At 44.3% G+C, this 19,917-nt stretch overlaps 1 protein-coding gene across 1 annotated transcript in view; it reads left to right on the forward strand.

Annotated features, from left to right (window-relative positions):
• Positions 1–19,474, forward strand: part of Cdk5rap2 (CDK5 regulatory subunit associated protein 2) — a 149,457-nt gene extending 129,983 nt beyond the window's left edge. The window contains 7 exon segments of the mRNA XM_013348234.2: positions 1,297–1,545; positions 3,173–3,250; positions 4,099–4,361; positions 6,870–7,013; positions 13,287–13,413; positions 18,989–19,072; positions 19,408–19,474. Of these exon segments, the coding sequence (XP_013203688.2) occupies positions 1,297–1,545; positions 3,173–3,250; positions 4,099–4,361; positions 6,870–7,013; positions 13,287–13,413; positions 18,989–19,072; positions 19,408–19,418 (956 nt within the window). The 3' untranslated portion in view covers positions 19,419–19,474.
• The last annotated feature ends 443 nt before the right edge of the window (positions 19,475–19,917 follow it).

The following is a 19,917-nucleotide window of genomic DNA, read 5'->3' on the forward strand; positions in this document are numbered from 1 at the left end:
CGGCAATTTTGTCTACTTCCCATAGGCAAGAGGATAACTATATGTTTTTCCTTGGGTTCACCTTCTTATTTAGCTTCTTTAGGTTCACCAATTGTCCACTCTTTGTTTTTGAGGCAGTGTTTTTCTATGTAGCACAGACTGGCCTTAAATTAAAAATCCGCATGCCTTAGCCTTACCCAGGCATCTCTAGCGTCATACAAGTACACAAGCAAATGCAAATCAGACCCAGCTGTTACCAGGAAGCTTCCTGGGACTTATGAGATGTTGAAAGCCAGAGTAAGGAAGGGGTTTAGGATCTCATTTAAAGGCAACAAGCAAGTGGGGAGTTGTAGTGCATACCTTGAAGATGTGCAGGGGAAGGGAGATCCCTTGAATTCAAGGCTGGCCTGGTATATATAGAGTTCCAAGAAATCCTCTCCCCAAAACCAAAACCAAACAAAACCAAGGCAAAAGTGGTTTTGTCACCTAAAGCTAAAGTCTGGAGTCTCACTTCTTTCATCTCAGCTTGTTCTGACTTCACCAGTAACTGGTTCAGTTATAGCCTCTACAAGCAGGTCTGTCAGTATCCACCGTGTGGAGCTCCGAAAGTTAAATGAGGGCATTTATTGAAACAACTTAGCCACATTCCTGGCACATAGTAGGCATCCAAGAAATAACTTTGTCATAGATTTCCCATCATTCATCCAACAAATATTCCAGAGTGCTGCCACATGCCGGACATTACTCTTAGGTGCTTTTCAGCCTTGGTGTGCTCTCTTTCTAGAGAATGCAGATCAGAGTGCCTGACTATAAGGTCTAACGTTTGAGAATCAATTTGGAGGCACAGTGGGGGGTTTTCTAAAACTAATTTTCCAGATGGTTTCTCCCTATTGAAAGTTTATCTAGAAAGGTTCATCTCTCAGCTTTTGCTTCTTCTCAAGTTGCTTCTCTTGTTCTTGCTATTGTCCCTGCCTTTTTAATATACTGTAGCCCTTAAAATCATCCCCTTTCATTCTATAATTCTGGTCCAAATAGATTTTATTACTACTAGACATAATTTCGGGGTTTGGTGTGCAATTTGCTAGGCTTTTATGGCCAGAAGTGAAATTAATTTCCAGCTCTTACTTAGCTTGTGGAATAGCAGCAATTAAGTCAGCCAATATTTTTGTTTTTAAAGTCGAGTTGTTATTTTAAATTGTACCTACTTCTTAGGAGGGGGCTGGATGGTGGTGCTGGGTTGAAATGCCCTTGAGTGTCTTCGATGACTGACCTTTGATCTTGGGAAATGTCAAAGCTTTCCTTTATATGTGTCTGCAGAGGACCAAGGTGAGGCATCTAAAGAAGGCTGGAATGGGCCCGATTCTTTCAGCGACCTGCATCGCCTCCTGACAGAGATGAGGGCTCTCCGTGAGCAGCTGGAGAGGAGCATCCAGACTAACAGCGCCCTGAGGAGCAGGCTGGAGGAGCAGCTGTCACAGGGAGCGAAGATGCCCCAGGAAGGGGCTCTCACTCTGGCTGTCAAGACCCTATCTGTCACCGAATGTTCCCTTCAGCTGGATGAGCATGGTAGGAGCTAGGCTCCTTTCCCTTTGTGGACATTCAGCTCTCTGGGTCAGCATGATATGCGATCCTCTGATTGATGCCCTCTGGCTGCTCTCAGCTCACCTTTCAACACCGTTGCACAGTCTCTGTGTAGACACTGGGTTCTCTGGAAGTAGAGTTATGGCTTCCAGTGGCCTGTGCTGTCTCGTTTAGTCCCACCTACAGCTCACCAAGAACTTTTGCCTTGGTTTTGTTTGGTTTTGGTTTTGGGGAGAGGATTTCTTGGAACTCTATATATACCAGGCCAGCCTTGAATTCAAGGGATCCCCCTTCCCCTGCACATCTTCAAGGTATGCACTACAACTCCCCACTCGCTTGTTGCCTTTAAATGAGATCCTAAACCCCTTCCTTACTCTGGCTTTCAACATCTCATAAGTCCCAGGAAGCTTCCTGGTAACAGCTGGGTCTGATTTGCATTTGCTTGTGTACTTGTATGGCGCTAGAGATGCCTGGGAAGGGCAGAGGATATGCAGACTTGCCACACAAACCCAGCAGGGACTGGAACCAACCAGCAAGCAGCTCACATAATCAGCTTCCTACCGACTATATTGTCCGTCTGTTACCTTACCCTTTCCCTGTTGCTTCAGAGTTCTAGTTTACAAAATAAATGGTAGCATGACTTGCTGTTAAATAATATTATTAGGATTAAACCCAGCAGGGTTTTATCTCAGCAGATGGGGTGGTCTTATTAAAGCATATCTGCCTGGAGTACCGTTACTCTGCATTCATAGTGGGACATGGTGGAAGAAACTTGCATGGGAGATTCCAGCACCTGAACATACTTACTGTTCTGCCACTGGCATGCTGAGTTATCTCAGTCTCCTGGTCTCTTTCTTTGAATAACAAATTATAGCATTGTTCTTCCCACTAAGCACTTAAGAGTTCAGGAGCTTCTTAGGGGTGAGAGTGCTTCATGTAATTATCTACCATCTCATGGACCTCCATCAAGTGTTTCAGTTGCTGCAGCAACTTTCCTCTCATGTTCAGGTTACTGTATCAGCTTCCCCACTAGCTCTTCCCCTCTAAAACATAGACCTCAACCTAACATTTCCCACCTTGACTGGGTCACTTAGCCCTCAGGGTGCAAGTCCTGCATCCTACTATGCTCTTCCCTGTACCCAGGTCTTAGCTACAGGAATTGTGTATCTTCTCCCTAAATGATGACTCATACTCTGCTTGACTTTTTTACCCTCCTTCCCTCAAGGCATTGAAAAAGTTTTAAAAGATAATTCAGGCATCAGCTCCTGGGATGCCCACATAGGGTCCCCCTCACCTGTCTCTATACTTAGCTCACTTATCCTTGGCCACCCTGAGATGAAGTTAACTGTTTACTGTTTTGACAGGAGGGTTCTTCAAGAGAGGGCTCTGGGCCTGGCCCCTCTGTTAGCTGGTGTCTGCACAGAGTACCAGGGAGTTACTAGAATGTGCATGGTCCTGGCTATAGGACTGTGTGCGGTGGAGGTGTGAGTGAATGTGCAGTTTCTAAAATGAATGGATGCATGTGCGATACTCTACCACATCCTAATTCCATCCTTTCTCTAGTGTTAATGATGGTAAAGCTCGTTTTCCTCTCTTGTTTTGTTTGTTATAGATGGCACCAAATGTCCTGAGGCCAGTGATAATTCATTTGATCTATTTGAGTCCACCCAGGCAATGGCACCTAAATCAGGTATAAACTGGTTAGCTGCAGTAGTGTTGGGTATGACAGTAAAGCTTTTTAAATAGAAGAAAGGGAAGTCCCTGGTTGCTGGGCAGTGGTTTGGGACTTAGGTTTGTATCTCTAGAGGATACTCTCCAAGCCACTAAATTCATCCTAGGAGTTAACCAAGTACAACCTCAGAGACTTAAAACTTGAAGTTTTAAACTGAAACTACCTTTGTATGGATTTCAGGGTCTCTGGGATCCAGCTTCAGCAGTACTGGACAGTCTGCTCCCTCTGCAGTGGGGGCTGACCACACGGATGAGTCATTACCTCCAACTGTGCTTTAACATTCTCACGGTTTCTAATTTTGACCAGTCTCGTCCCCTTACTTCCTCAAGACTCAAGAATGCAGGCATCTCTGTAAAATACCTCTCCAACCACCCCCGTCAAAATTAACCAAGTTAAAAGCAACAGGATTTTCTAGGTGCATAATGCTGACTTCCTGTCTGGGACAGCTCAAGCTGCCCCTTCCAAGGAGCCTTCCTTGACTTCCCTCCTTGCTCAGATAGCTCTTTAACCTTGATCTCTGGCTCACTCTCACTTTGCATTTATAATTCCTGCAGCTTCAGTATTCCCATTAGACCCTGGACTACTGTCATGAAAATAACAGCATGGTTCATCTTACCAGCCTAGGGTCTACCACAGAGTGAGTGTTCAATAAACATTGGTTACGTTGATTTCAGACTTTGCTCAATGTAAGATAATACAGCTGTAGGCTCAAGGCCAGGCCCCGTTGCTCTCGTGCTCGCTCAGCATAACTCCATGGACACAGGTGCCACCTCAAGTAGATCTAACATTTGTCTCTTCTTTTGTAGCTTCCGAGACTCCTCTGCTCTCTGGAACTGATGTGGACTCCCTCTCCTGTGACAGCGCTTCCATCATCAGCCCCCCTTGCATGCCCTGCCTGGTTGCTGAACACCATGTGTGGGCAAGCAAGAGTGGCCACCATATGCTGGGCCTGATTGAGGACTATGATGCCCTCCATAAGCAGATCAGCCGTGGCCAGAGACTGCTTGCCAAGATGGACATTCAAACTCAAGAGGTTCTGGGTCCCACAAGTCAAAAGCTGGGGCCAAAGGTAATCTAAGTGTAGGGCTGATGTAGTAAGATCCTTCCTGTTCCCAGTAAGCAGAGGGACTGGCTACATTCTCTGGAAGATTCCTAACAGCCTAGACTTCAGTAAAGCCCTAAAAGGGAGGAGTTGGGAACTGTTGCACATGAAAGCGCAGAATTGAGGGGGCAGGCTGTTGGTGATCAGTGGCCAGCATGTTGAGATTGTGCCCTGGTTGACGGTGGCCACTTCTCCCCAGTCTTTCTGCTGCTCTTTGTCCCTCCATCCTCTCGTATCCAGTCATTCCACCCCTGCACTTACAGCCACTCTGTGATGCATGTGTTCCTGAGAGATGTTCTGTGTCCACCATAAGGTCATCTTCCTGCAGAGGAGATTGTCCTGTGAAGGAGGTTATGTCAGTCCAGTGTAGAGATGATGAACACTGACTGTTCTCAGTCCTGCAGCCAGCATGCTCTGTTTTCTGGCCATTGCTGGCCGACTGACCCCCTTCTCTCTGGGAAGTAGCTCTAAGGACTTCTGGTTGCTGGGCTGGCTTCAGTCAGTCTGCCCACTGTCAGTCTTCACTCTTTCCCCAACATGTCCCGCTCTGAACAGGCAGGGCCACAGGTGCTGTCCTTGTTCCCCCATATTCTTCTCTAGCCTCTTTCTCTTGACTTTTCTGGCTTGACATTCCCCATCCTTAACTTCGCTCTTCTCCCTACCTCATCTTCCTGGAATCCTCCTCATCTCAAGTTACCCGTTGTCACAGACTTACGTGCCTGACACAACTCGTCATGTGTTTGACATGCATTACCTCCAAGGCACCGGGTGAGAGATGGTACTAGACCTTTGAGCTTCCATTAGTCATAGCTTCTGGACCCCACTTTTACGGTTTCTTTTCCTTTGCATGTGTATGTAGGTATGGTGTGCATATGTACATGTAAATTGTGTATGTGATGACCTGTATGTGATCACATATATATGTGCAGATGCTTATGTGTGGAGGTCCGATGTTGACTTCCAGTCTCATCGCTGTCTACATTCTTTCTTGAGGTGGAGTTTCTCAATTGAACCCAAACTCACAGATCACCAGTGTAGTTAGCCAGCTTGTTTGAGAGTCTGGATCCCCAAACTCTCCCTCTTTAGTGCTTGGATTTTAGATGACCACCACACCTGCCCAGCTTCTACATGTCCACCTGCTTACTCAGCAAGCTTTTTATTCACCGAGTCATTTCCTCAGTTAGTCTAGATTGTCACTGAACACAGCTGAGTTCCCAGTGGCTTTGTGTGTGACTTTGCTTTTTTTGTTTTACTATATTTAAGAATCATATTTGCATTTTGTCTTCTCCTAGATGATAAGCTCCGTGAGAGACGGGACAGTGTTTTTATGGCCCATTAAATAAACAGTACCTACTTACTCCCCTTACCTTGTATAGAGTAAGTGCTTGATAAATAATATTGAATAAATTAACACTAATAAGATTCTTGTTCTTTTCTGATTAAAAAAATACTTGTTTTGAAAACTAAAATTGTAGAAAAGAATAAAAACAAAACTTCTCTTCAAATATACTTAAAGGTCAGCACTTGTATTTGTGTGTGTGTGTGTGAGAGAGAGAGAGAGAGAGAGAGAAACATACAAAAACACATATTTTGAGGACACTCGAAGTTTATCAAATAGTCAGAAATATGAGGTTCATATATTTCAGCTATGTGGTATTAATACTTTTTCTTTTGAGCACTTGCCCTTTCAGTGACTGCCAATAAACTACTGCGGACGTAGCATGGGCTATTCCTTTTTTCACTGTGTGTGGGCATGTCAACTGTAGTGAGTTATCTTTCTCTACAAATCTCTTACTATATTTTGATTAGGTTTAAAGTAGGTTTCCCCATTTAAAGTCTGGGAAGGTTTTAGGAATGCTGTTAACTGTTAGCATGTCACTTTACTCTTCAGAGAGCTTGTGTCTGTGGTTCTGAGCTAATGCCTGTCTCTATACACGTTTGTCTTTGTTGAATAATATTCATATTTTTGTCATTTTGCTATCTAAACAGGTGTGCAGTTTTATATCTATCAGTTGCAAAGAGAAATGCTTTTCAGTTTCTCTTGCTCCTCTTTTTATCTCTCTTACGCTGCGCCACATTCTCTTTGTTCTCTTGCCTTTGACACTTCTCCCCATGTGAGTGTGCCTCCAGCACAGAGACAGAGAGAGGTTCCAGAGACCCCTGATACTATACATTCTCAGAAGGCCATCTGTGGCAAATATATCAGTGTTGTGCCCTGGGCTGTGTTGCTATCCTTTGCTCTCTGGTGGTCTGGATGGAGTTACTGTGGGTTACTAACCATGGTTATTGACTGGATTAAACTTACCATCAAAATTCTCTCTACTGTATAGCTCATAGGTGTTGCATAACCCTGGTTCCCTCTCATCATGTGGAACAGGAGCCCTAGTCTGAAGCCTTCTGCTGCCTATTAAGTCATGCTTGTCTGTGAGTGATCCCTGTCAAGGTGACTTGTAATAGCCTCGTTATCCTTTGTAGGTTCCACTCTCTGTGCCTCTGAGCAAGTTTCTCTCCAGCATGAACACAGCCAGGCTGATCCTGGAAGAAGCCTCAAGGTTGCTAAAACTCTTCTGGAGGGTCTCGGTCCCCACAGATGGCCAGTGTTCACTTCACTGTGAGCAGGTAGGTGATCCCACATGCTCAGAGGCTCAAATACCAGAGAGGCCTGCATCTCTGTTTATTCTATGGCCAGTTAAGAACTGGCCCACAGCTAATGTGTCCCACCTTGAGCATGGTACCCGGAGTTTGGGGGCCATACTGAGTTCTTACCTAATTCCCAGCATGCCATTATTGAGTTGTATTCTGTTCACACTATGTACAAAGTTCAGGGCCTGGGTTGTGGAACTGATTTGAACGCATACATGTTTGAGCTCTGGGTTTGTTCTTGACTTGCTGGGTTTCACATGTCAGCTTGTCTTTATGGACCAGCTTGCTCAAATTCCTAGCAATGCCTTGCACTCCAGGGCCTTCTGATCTATTGATGGCTTCCGCTGGATTTTTGTGAATAACTACATAACTATTTGAGAGTGAAAGGTCAGAAGCCTTGTCTTGGCTTTCAACAGTAGGATTCATGTGTATCCTGGCACAGTGTACAACACCCTGGCTAATCGCAGGAAAAGGATGTTAGAGTTCTGCTTGGTCGCCCAGTGGATATTTTCTATTTCATTGGACTGGATTGATAAATGTTTTCCAGAGGTGAGCACGAAGGCAGAAGGGAAGTTTACATTTCAAGTCACTACCTCATTTAGTTTTGGCAGCTCTCAGACCGTCACAGCCTGGCTGTGAGGTTGTTTGTATCGAAACTTCCCATGACACAAGTGTCCTGGGGAGCCAGGGGACACTACGCTCAAGGATGTTTATAATCATACATGTGACATGGCTGAAAGATGAGTCATAATTGGATCACTTGAGCTCTAACCTTACTGGCTTTTCTTTCTGAACCCACAGACTCTTTTCTATCGGAGGCTTACATGACACTGACCGTCTGCCTGCTATGTATGTCCTATGACTCTGCTGACTGCCTTTTACTCTCAGGTCAAGAAAGAGGGCCCCTTGGTCACTCAGCCATAGCATCATCTTCTGTTTCATCAAACCCTTACACACATTGTAATTATATATTTGTTTGCTTAATGCCTGTCTCCCTCTGTTTTCCTTCAGGATCTATGTCTGTTTTATTCATGTTTTTTAATGGATGAATGACTAGATGGATGAATGAATAATTTTTTCCACTCTCCAAAATCAATGCCTGCTCTAAATTATGTTAAAGGTAACATGTCTGAGCTAAACAGTTTACCCTTGGTGCATTTTTTTGCCCTTGGCAGACAGAAGAAGCTGTTAAGTAGACAGAATCCAGTTTGTCTACTTTGACAGAATACATACACCCCCCACCCCACACACATACACTCTTATAATAGCCCTGTTGATCCTCTTCTACCTGCAAATGAATGGGGGGGAGGCTGTCAATCTTTGTATCGATGCACCCTTCATGAAGGCGTCTTAGGTAATTGATTATGTTCACGTCAGCATCATAGGATTCAGAGCCGAGGAGGACCGCAGAGATGCACCATGTGCTTGCTGGTGTTCATGGACTGCTGTGTGGTAGGAAGTTGCTTCTGGGCACATTGCTTTTTTCTGCTTGGTCTTCATGTGGCGCCTTTTGCTTGGTGTGGATGAAGCAGATTTCTGAGTTTATAGCAGCATGTCTAGGTGCTTGACAACCTCCTCTTTTCTCTGTGTTGTCTATTTACCTTTATATTTAACTCAACTCCCCCCTCAGCCCCTAGCAATGATCTGGAAAGTGTGCATCAGGTTATCTGAGAAATGTATATGAAGGGTTACCAAATATAGACATATCCTTAAAACAGGAGACTCATAGGACTGTGAGGGGTTAGCTTGGAGGGTCAGAGGTAGATGATGATTTTTCTAATCAACACTGATTTGTAGATTTGACTTCGGAGCCATATAAAACTTCACATAATTATAAATAGAATTAATCAAAATGGGAGTGAGGGAGCAATGTCTAAAGATTCATAGCAATGGGAAGTCAGCCAGCCATACTGTGTATCGATGGGGACATGGCCATGGGAGCAGACATGCCAGTGATATACCACATTGGTTTGAGACTTCCCCAAAGCACAGAGTTTTCAATGGTTTTCTTTGGTTATGTTGTTCGCAGACACTAGTGTCAATAATATGGTATGTTCCTATTGTAAGATAAGTGTAAATTCTTTACATTTGTTTATTTATGTGTACACACATGCTTGTGTACTGGCATGCACATGGACGTCAAAGAACTGCCTGTAGAAGTCAGTTCACTCTTTCCACCACATGCGGCCTGGGACTTCACCTTATTAGCAGCTTTGGTAGCAGGTGCCTTCACCTGTGATGTAAGATAAACAGTGCAGAATTTCATTAGGAACTGAGAGTTTTACTGAAAGAAGGGTAAATATGAAATCAGAGAAATGAAAACCATATGATCCTAAATTTGAATTATAAGCATAAAAATGAACTGTGATGCGTTTTCTGTTTTACAAATTGACTGAATCGCTCCACATAAAATATTGTAGAAATAATTGCAGCATTCAGAGCATCAGAGATACCCTAAGACTGGTTCTGAGGGCCTCTTTTCAAGGGTTGGGCCAGGCCTCCTACAGGAAATGGCTTATTTCAGTTCTGGGCAGACACACAAGATGAGCTTAGAACATACAACATCCTAGTGAGGAAGAGGAAGGTAAATCTTGGACCTGCCCCATAGTATCCCCTGAAAGGTTTTGATAAGTACAGCTGCTAGGACCTCACTTTTGCTAGCCTGATGTGTACAACCAGGAGCATTGAAAACCACAGATTAAAAGAAAGTAGCTTGTAACCGTGTACTTCTTGTTTGGATGCTAAATTGAATAGATTATATTTAAAAAAAAAAAGAAGTCTGACTTTGGTTGTTTTTCAGGATTTGATAGACTTTTTTATAGACTAGACATTCCTAATACAGTTGCTTTAAAAGTCTGGTATTTGGGGTTTGTGTTTTCATGCTCAGTGGTGCTCAAGAGTTATCTTGTGCTAATGCTGTATAGGTTCAGAGAACTTTGTAAGTGATGTATACTGAACTATTTTATAGATGACATGACATTGGAGGGAGGCTAAACCAGTGTCAGGCCTTGAACTGACAGTTGTTAGTTCTGGGCAGGTTCTGGGATTCCTATCCAATTCTGTTGACTTGTATAGATATTTGAGATGCTCATCATGAAAAGGAAAAGAGTAACCTCCTCCAGAAGCCAGGTGAAGTGCTGATGGTGTGCATGTTCTCGAGGGTGGGGGTGGGAGGCTTCCACTCCTGTTCATTGATTCTAAGTGCCTACTTGGTGCCACATGTCCTGCTAACACTAAAATCTTACCCCTTGTTGTGGCCTCAGGGACTTAGGTAGTTTTCTTTTTTAATTCACAAATGGAGTATGTTTGGACAATTAGGTCAAGGTGTCATTATTCATTTTTTTAATTAACGTATTTTATATTTAATTGACACAATTACACATTTTATGTGTAATTTCATGCTGTGAGGTTCTAATACATGTGTACAACATGTAACAGTAAGATGAGGGTGATCAGCATGCCCACTATGTATTATTTCCTTGGGTTGACATCATTCAAAATCCTCCCTGTTAGCTGGAGTTGCACATTCTTACTCCCGTTTTCCAGAAGTAGGAGCCATGTAACTTCAGGAAGTTACATGACTTGCCTCAGAATTCTGCAGCCAGGAAGTGGCAGAGCTAGGCTCTAGAATTTTGCTGTCTTAGTATACTTTCCGTCATGAGATGAACGGGAAGATTTAAGTACAGTGAAACAACAGACATAAATATTTAAATTTACTTGTTTTAAGTGCTAGCTTGAAGATGTCCAGTTTTAGGTGAGTTCTGGTAAGCACTGGCCTGCAAACTGGAGGCTGGCACCTGCTCTTCAATAGCCACAGGTGCTCAGAGACAAGAAAAGAGCTCTTTGCTAGTTGGGGTCATTGCTGCCATCTGTCATGGCATGGCTTCCTGAGCTCCCAGTAAAGAGGGAGTGTTAGTTGAAGTGTTAAATCAGCGTTATAGCTTTAAAGAATATATGAATGGGGCTAGGGAGCTGGCTCAGATGGAAAAACCTGTAGAAGCATGAGGACCTGAGCACCCGTGTCAAATCTGGGCCTGAAGGGTGTGCACATCTCTGAGCCCAGCATTAAGAGAGGGAGTAGTGGCAAAATTCAGTGACTACCTAGCTAATTCAGTGATTTCAGAGTCAGTGAGAAACCCTGTGTCAAAACTAAGATGGATCGCAATGAAGAAAATCACCCAATGCTATTCTCTGGCCTTGTGTGTGTGTTCACACAGGTACGAGCACATGTGCACATATACACATGAATATGTATAATACACATAGATTTGTAGTACGTACACACACACACACACACACACACACACACACACAAATTATCGTTTCAGACAGCCTGAAATCATATCTCTTGGAAATAACTAACATCATGGCTTTTGCCATATCAATACATCTGTGTTCAGTTTTATGAACAGTTGTTGGTTTTGGTTTCTTTATCACTAATTATAATCATCTATCAATAAAAGCCCTGAAACATTGTAGCTGCAGAATTATTCCTTCCTATTTAAGCCCTATGCTGACCTGACTGTAGAAAGAGCAAAGGGGTAAACCAAGCAATCTTGGAAAGCAATCTTGCTCCAGCAAGACTGCCTTCTTGTCTTCCACCATACCCTTTGAATCTCACTTTACGACAGTATGAAAGATGAGCCAGATGCTAGTCCAGTGTCACAGATGCAGAACTGTAGGGAGACTTTGACCTAGGATTGTGGCCTGTGAAATCCTGACTAGAAGATAAGTATTCATGGGCTCCTGGCCTGTATTAGAGAATCAAAGCAAATCTAATGATGAAATTAGGATCTGTTTTTGAGAATCACTGAAGTCTTTGTACCTGACATGATTGGTTAACCTGAAAGGAAGTTAAGGTGAGGAATAAAAAAAGATACATACCTTAAACCTTTTAGTTTAACTTAAAACAGATAAATGTGCATTCATTTGTCATTCCTTTGATATAGGGCCAGGCCTTTTCTTTGAATATGGGTCTTCTGATTGGAGTTCCACATCTTCTTTCTTTCACAAACCATATCCATAATGTATTTCTGTCACTACCAATTTCTGTTTCTTCAAGATGAAGAGGAAACTTAAGGCACTTGCAGAGCAATCCGAATATAGAATTCTTATAGACTGTTCCTCCTACGTCTTTTATAGTTGTCTCGCCCACACCTAATTTGCTAGCAAAGTGTTTTTCAGTGAGTTGCCTTTATCTGGTCTCCCATAAAGCATATTTTAGTTTCCATACGGCCAGCTTTCCGTCCATATATGTGGCTCACAGGTCAACATAATATGTAATTAGAATCTGATGTTCTGTTGAAAGCACAAATACCACAAACATGTTTGGAACAAACTAGAAAAGACTCTACAGGGACTGCCAACGTACTGTGTCCCTTCTTGGTAGCAAAGGTGTAGTGCAGCCAAGAGAAAAGGAGTGTTCTTAGTCCTAGAGTCAGTTAAGGGAGTCTCCACTGCGACACTCACAGGATGGTGGATGTGGCATGCACACTCCACTCTGGAAAAAAAAGAAACAAAATTGGTCTGTGCTTGATGAGTATTGTTGTGTTAAGATTAAAACATTAAAAAATTTAAATCAGTATTATAACTTATGTTAACAAAAAAGAAACTACAAAAATTTAAAACTCACCATTGATGTTTGGTTACCACATCAATATATGTTTATAGCTGTAGGGATCTGTTTCCTTTTATGAAATAGAAATGCCTCACATGCAGCATTCAGTCTATTGATTTCTTTCTTTCACTAATTTTAATCATCTTTTGAAATCAATAAATAGATCTCTACAGCATCTGTTTTGATGGCTACACAATTCTTTTTTTTTTCAATGTAAGTACCACAATTTTTTTTATTCAGATTACTATGAACCAACTCAGTTTATTGTTCTTGCCTCTGGCAGTGCCAAGGTGAGTGCCCATGGAGAAAGACATAATCCTGTGCTGATGTGATTGTCCCTGGGCATAGATGCTGTGGCACAGAATGGACAGGTGGAGAGATAGAATGCATTTACCATTCAGTCGATCTTGTACCCTCACTGGGCCACAACCATTCCAAGGGCCATCACAGTCCTGACTTTCCTCCTCTCCCTTGATTCTCTCCAGTTCTGCTAATGTATTGTGCACAAAGGGCTTCTGGCTTATTCAGATATTTTGCTAGTGAATTTGAGCATCTTTTGATGTTATTTTTAGTTCCTCCGATGTAATCTAATGTTTTATGTTATTTTATTTTTCTCATTATTTTTTCTTTAGATTGGAGAACTGAAGGCAGAGATCACCAAACTACACAGAAAGTTGTTTGAACAAGAAAAGAAGCTGCAGAACACAGCAAAACTTCTGCAGCAGAAAAAGCACCAGGAGAAAGTCATTTGGGACCAGTGTGAGTGAGAGGTGGGGGCTGCCACACTGACCGCTGCCTACCTCTGTGGTCAGGTCAGGGCTGACAGTGCAGTCATGGCCTGCACCCTTTGGGGCCCAGGCTTCTGAGATCATGCCTCCTTCTTGGGGTTTATTTTCCTGCCTCACCCTTTTTGAACTGCACAGTCAGTTCTGCCAGGACTGTCCTCTCATGGGTAACAGATGGTGCATTATAGGAGTGTGGTGAGTGTCCTAGGGGAAGGGCCCCTAACTGATTCTGAAAGGAGTAGACATTGTGATCCGGAACACGGAATGGCAGTCTAGGACAGGACCTGCAATGACAGAGGTGACGGTAGGTTTGGTTTATGTGTGAGAACCCAGAATTATCTTGCTGGTGAAATAAAAGTGGACTGTGCAAGGCTGAGGCACGGGGGACCAGAGACCAGGGCCTCTTGGGAAAGACCTCCGGAGGAGATGAACGGGGCTCCTTCCTGCAGAGGACCAAGCTGGCATGTTTCACATGAAAGTCTACATGGTGTTCCTACCATGGGCTTCAGGGGAGAAGGAAGACAGCTTAAGGTCTGTGCTGACTCTTAACTCAGCCACATCAGGGCCTCGTATTCAAACCCGCAACACTCCTCACCCATGTGTGGAGACAAGCAACTTCCACCAGGCTCTCCAGCAGCTCAACGCTGGCCTTGCCTGTACTCTCAGCTTATCAGATTGCCTGTCTTAGGATTGTCACCAATTGTACCTTCCTCTGTCCACTATTGCAGCCGGTGGCTTCTCTCTCAGCAGTATTTCTTAGAAGCATGGGGCATAGAGGATTGCAAAGTAGGTGGTCTCATTAGCTGCCCTCTAGGAATCTTCTGGAAAAGACTATGAGGTTACTGAGGGTTTGAACTGCAAATGAATAAAATTCAGTTATGGGCAGACATTGGGCTCCTGTTCTCTGTCCTTTTCATAGGCTCTGGGGACAGGGGACAGGTAGTTTATTTTGTAAAGGACCCTGAACTCAGTGAGGGGTAAGGGGGCATAAACTTCAGGGTTATCAACTTGACGGCCTGCCAGAGGCAGCCTGAAAGTAGTGTGAGGCTTTGGTCCAAGATTAAATCTGATTGTCACTGAGGCATGTCAATCAGATAGCAGAGGAACAGGATTCCCAGGTGTCTTGTAAACATGCTGAAAACAGGTCAAGGCTTTCACTTGAGCAAGAGTGCACATTAGTTTTCTGGTCATGTGATACAGTCCCTGGAAGGAAGGTTAAGCTTGTTTTGGCTCACAGTTTAGAGGGTTAACCATAGTGGGGACATGCTGGTAGGATTAGTTCCTGTGTGGGGGAATAATAGCATGAGGTAACTAGTCACATCGTGTGACAGACAAAATGCAGACAAGATTAGAGGGACCACGTTATCATCCTCAAAGCCTATTCCCCATGACCTAGTCACATTAGCCAGGCCTCACTTTACAACATCTCCAAATAGTCCCACCAATTGGGAATTGAGTGTTCAAACACAGGAGTACATTTTATGTACAAAACAGGGAGCATTTCATGTCCAACCATAACAGGGAAAGTGGGACAAAGAGCCTTGAACTGGGCTCGAGGAGCAGCAGGATTTGCTATGGTTCATTTGTGCATCTGCTGTCACAAGACAGAGCATGAAGGCTTGGGAGATGAATGACAGTTCCTCAAACACACAGGGCTGTGAAGGAAGGTTGAATTTGAAAGATAGGTGATTGCCCAACAGACTGGATATTGTTAGATCGGCTGACAGACTTAATGTCACCTATGGAAAAGAGAAGCCCTCCAAGGTGTGGGTGACAGGGGCAGTTATCGGCATGCTCAGGTGCTAGACTCCTGAGGGCAATAGGACTTTGGCACAGGTTCCCTCCTGAACCTCCTGCTGCTGATTCTGGTTTGGGATGAGGAACCTCAGGAGTCAGCAGAATTCAGCTCAGGTGGTGACCCTACTGTGACAAATCAGAAAGCTAGAACCATGCCATGTTGAATCTTGGGTCAGTATTAGGGATGTGCCCAGGTCTCAGCTATACCCTTTTGTGTGACATGTATTTCATGGCTCTGATTATGAGCTTTAGGCTCCTCCTCTCTAAACAGAGACAGCAGTTTTAAGCAAAGCTGGCCATGGTGGCCTGGATAATAGTTACAATTGCATCAGTAAAATTTGGAGAATGGGACCACCAATGTAGGGGATAAAACAGGTACCCCACAGATGTTGGCTGTTCCCCCTTTTCAGGCATTTTTGCATAGTGCTGCTCATGGAAATGGTGTCACCATCAATACATGATAAACCTGGTTTGGAGCTGGCCTGAGCAAGGACAGGGTGGGGATCTTGCCCCAGGTTCGTTTGCATGTGTCTGGCCTGTGACTCCTCTGTACCAGGTCTTCCTTCTTGTCCCAATGAGCTGAGTCCCTGGATATCCCTAAGCCCTCCAACCTGCCAACTCTGTTCCTAGTTTTGAAGTGACACAGTGACATTAATATGGTATTCCCTACCCCTCCTTCTTCATGTGGCAACAGGGATGAAAAAGATCCAGGGACCACCCCTCAGTATTTGGACTGATATTACCTCCTCTCAGAATCTGCAGGAGAGAGCTGGGAAAGGGTGAGACATGGGAACCTGGGTCCCTACCACTCATAGCCTGGCACTTTCCACTTCACTTCTGTGCCTCTGGTCCTCCTTTGCCAAGTAAGGGGAGTAATCCTGTCTCACAGGATTGAGGTCTTCAATGAGTATTTCCATGTCCTATGGCCAGGTGAGCTCTCCAGTAGGCATTTTCCTCTCCGGTCTTTGGTGGGGTGGGAGATGCCTGGACTGAGTTCTGTGGCCCATGCATGTGCCTTGTCTCTTCACTGAGGTCAGTCTGATTTGGATGTATTCTTTACCACTCTGAACCTCATCTTCTTACGACAGCAGGAATTTCTGAGTGTGGTAACATGGATGGTGTACCTATTCAAATGTCAGATTTCAAAACATGGGCCAGGGAATCCTTACAGTTTATGATAAGCTTGACTCACTGGGTGCATTGTCGGAGACCAGCTTTGACAGAAATGCCACTTACCAGGGTAGGGGCATGGGGATCAGAAAATTTAGTAATGAATACAAAGACATGAGTAAAAATAATAAAACAGAAACATAGGATAGTATTGGGAGAAAGTTCCAATGAATACTGAAATCGCCTGTGTTTAATTTCCATCCACTTTTTATATCCCAATACAAAAGGGGGGGAAAGGCAACAAAAGGCTCTTTAACATGATACAAAGGACAACTTGAACAGTTAATTCCTTTAACACTTTGAGACATCAAGTCATTGGCATTCTGTTGTTTAGGCAGTGAACCCACCCTAGACCAAGTATCCATTTCCCAGGTTAAACCTCCAATTACAGAAGAAGGAGCAGAAGTATGCTTCCATATCTTGACCATCTGTCAGAGGGGAGTGGATCTACCTGTATGTGCTATCTTACTGTCAAAGAACCAAGTAACCTCATCCTGGGTCAGGATGCGTAGCCCTGGTTGTTGTCAACAATTATTGTACAACTTTAAACTCTCCAACCTTCAGACAATGTGGAAATAGGCTCACATTTTTGGGCCTCCGTCGTACACCCAATGGTCTTTCAAGATTATTTTTAACCTCCATGCCATGACAAGCTTTTCTGGGTCATAGGTCCCTTGATGGATGAATCTTGAGAAAGTGATGCTCTATGCCTGGAAAGATTCACAATTCCTATCCACACCAGAGTTGTATGCTTGGTCCCGTATATTGGGCTTCCTAGGGCACACCATGGACCCTGCAGCCAGGGGTAAGGTGGAGACAGAGAGGCAAGGAACACCAGTGAAATTCTTTTTACTCAGATAAAAGTGAAGTTCACTATGTCTGTTGACCTCTATGCCTCCTGATGGAATTTTTTGTGAAACAAGAAAGACATTTCCTCCAGGCAGGTATTCTAATAAGTGGACAGTGGGCCATATGCTGGGGTGAGCTACAGGTGGCCATATGCTGGGGTGAGCTGCAGTGGGTCATATGAGCTGCAGTGAGCCATATGCTGGGGTGAGCTGCAGGTGGCCTCAGCAACAATGAGTCAAGGGGGCTGGAATTCTGAGGAGCAGGGTACTCCCTGACCCTCACCTGGTCTTAGTTAGGATGGATTCTTATTTTATTCCTTTTTCTCAAGCTAACCTTAAACTCATGACAGTCCTCTTGCCTCTCAGCATCCCAAATTCTGCCTCTAGATTCCTGATCAGGCTCAGAAATCTGGAGTTTCCCTCGCCGCTTTAGTCTTTGCTAGACAAGGGGCTGTGGAAGAAAGCACCTTTGTGTGTGGTTGCTCCAAGTAGTGGGCACTCCTGTCTCAAATTCTGACACAGCTCAAGTGTCACTACGCAGGGGCCCTGAACTCCCCCATTAGCCCACCCCTGGTTAGACAGAGCAGGTTGCCCTGGGGAGCCGTTCTGAGCTATTCCACCAGCTGAAGGGCAGGAGAAAAAAAAAATGCCCTGAGTTCTTCCAGGATAGCAGAGGCATGCTTGAAGAAAGGCTGTCATTAGCAGGTGATCCAGGTGCCCATGCAGAACCAGGCATTGCCTCTAAAAAGTAGCATATATACTACTGTGAGGTCCCTGTGAGGACTTGAAGTCTTTGTTGTCCTGGTCCACCCTTCCCGTGCATTTATTTGGCCCTGGGAGTTGAAAAGGAACAAGTGAGGCCTTCATACTTCTCTCTGGTCTCGATTGTTCAGGGCTTTTGTGTAGGTTAGAGTTCTATGACAAAAACCTGAGAGAAGCAATATGAGAGGAAAAGGATTTCTTTTGGCTCGTGGTTTGATGGGATATGGGGTCCATCCTGGTGGGGGAAGGCATACAGAGGTAGAATCAGGGGTGGTGTAAGCTTACAATTCCTTTATGTCTTGGTGGATCAGAAAATCTAGAGTGCTGGCCAGAAACAAAAGTACCTTTCAAGTGATGGCACCAGCAGCCCACTTCTGTTAGGCCACTGTCTTAAAAGTTTCCTAAGCCTCTGTGATCATCTTTAATCGTGAATGTGACATACCCTAAAATTACCTGTGAAGAGAGTCTCAAGGGGGATTGTCTATATTGGTTTGGCCTGTGGGCATGTCTGGAGGGGACTTTCTTACTAAAGTTAATTGATGTAGGAAGACTCAGCAGTTCCCTGGGCAGGGGATTCTGAACTGGTAGGAGTAGAGAAATTGAAGTGAACACAAGCAAGCCAGAAGCATGCATTCTTCTCTGCCCTTGACGGTGAATGTGACCAGCTGTCTCAAGCTCCTGCTGCCTTGACGTCTACGGTGACAAACTGTAGCCTAGAATTGTGAGCTAATGTAAACTCTTCTCGGTGTTGCTTTTTGCCAGAATGTTCTATCACAGAAACATAAATGGCACTGGGACACTCTCCAAAACTGCACCACCAGAGGGTCATGTGTTCAGACGTGAGCCTGTTGAAGACCCTTCAGACATCATCCAGTTGTCTGGGTCCAGGCTTCCCCGTCACTGCCTTTGTTCTTTATTCTACTCTTCTGAGCTCTGTGGCTCTAATTGTTCCTTTCTTTGCTTTTTTCTCAGTGGTCATCACCCACCAAGTCCTTCAGAAGGCCAGACGAAACCTCGAGGTAGTGAACCCTGAGTTGTTTGCACTGAAAGTTTTAGGTAACTAGAAGCTGGGGATGTCTAAATTGTCCTCGTTTGAAGAATAAAGTCAAAGGTGTGACCAAGGGTTATGGCTTCCACAAGCAGCTGTAGTTTCTGCCCAGAGAGCACGAAACATTCCATTCTCTCACACCTGTCCTCAGTGGACACTCTTGATTCCTTTTCCAATGCTGTTTTACTAAGGAGAGTACAGCAAACAGCAGCCCACGCAGAGGCATGTGTGCAGCAGCCTCCTGGAATGAATGAATGAATGAATGAATGAATGAATGAGTGAATGCAGTATTTTACTTCAGACACTCCATGACCTAATATTCTCTCTCTTTCTCTTTTCCCAGCAAAGGACTAGGACTGCCCATTCAGGAACATCCAGTCCCAGCAGACCGGGCTCGTGAAATAATAAATACAATAATAGTAAAAATAATAAAATAATAAAAAAAATAAAGCTTGTGGTTCTGAGATTTCTTGCCTCTGCCCTCACTGTAGCTCCTGATGGTGAAGGAAGCAAAGGCTGCTGGCCAGAGGAAGTGTGTGGTTGTGCAGTGATTTCTGTCTGAAAGTTGGCTTGAGGTTCTTATCTCGAAGGTTTCATTGCTCTGCAGTCAGGCGCCATAAAGGCCATGATCTGGAGCTTCCCACACATCTGATGGGCTCCACATCCACCCCAGATCTGAGAACCAATTCCCAATAGCACTGTCTCTTTAAATGATCCATCCGGGTGGAGCCTCTGAGCCAAGGACCTGAACTCTTACACCAATGTTTTAGGAGCCAGACGCAGGGCCTGCAGATCTCACTGTTAAGTCAGGAGGGAGCGTAATCCCAGTCCCCTGGCATCTGGCCTAGGACTA

This window comes from Microtus ochrogaster, chromosome 10 (genome assembly GCF_000317375.1).
Source record: "Microtus ochrogaster isolate Prairie Vole_2 chromosome 10, MicOch1.0, whole genome shotgun sequence".
Classification (NCBI taxonomy): Eukaryota; Metazoa; Chordata; class Mammalia; order Rodentia; family Cricetidae; genus Microtus; species Microtus ochrogaster.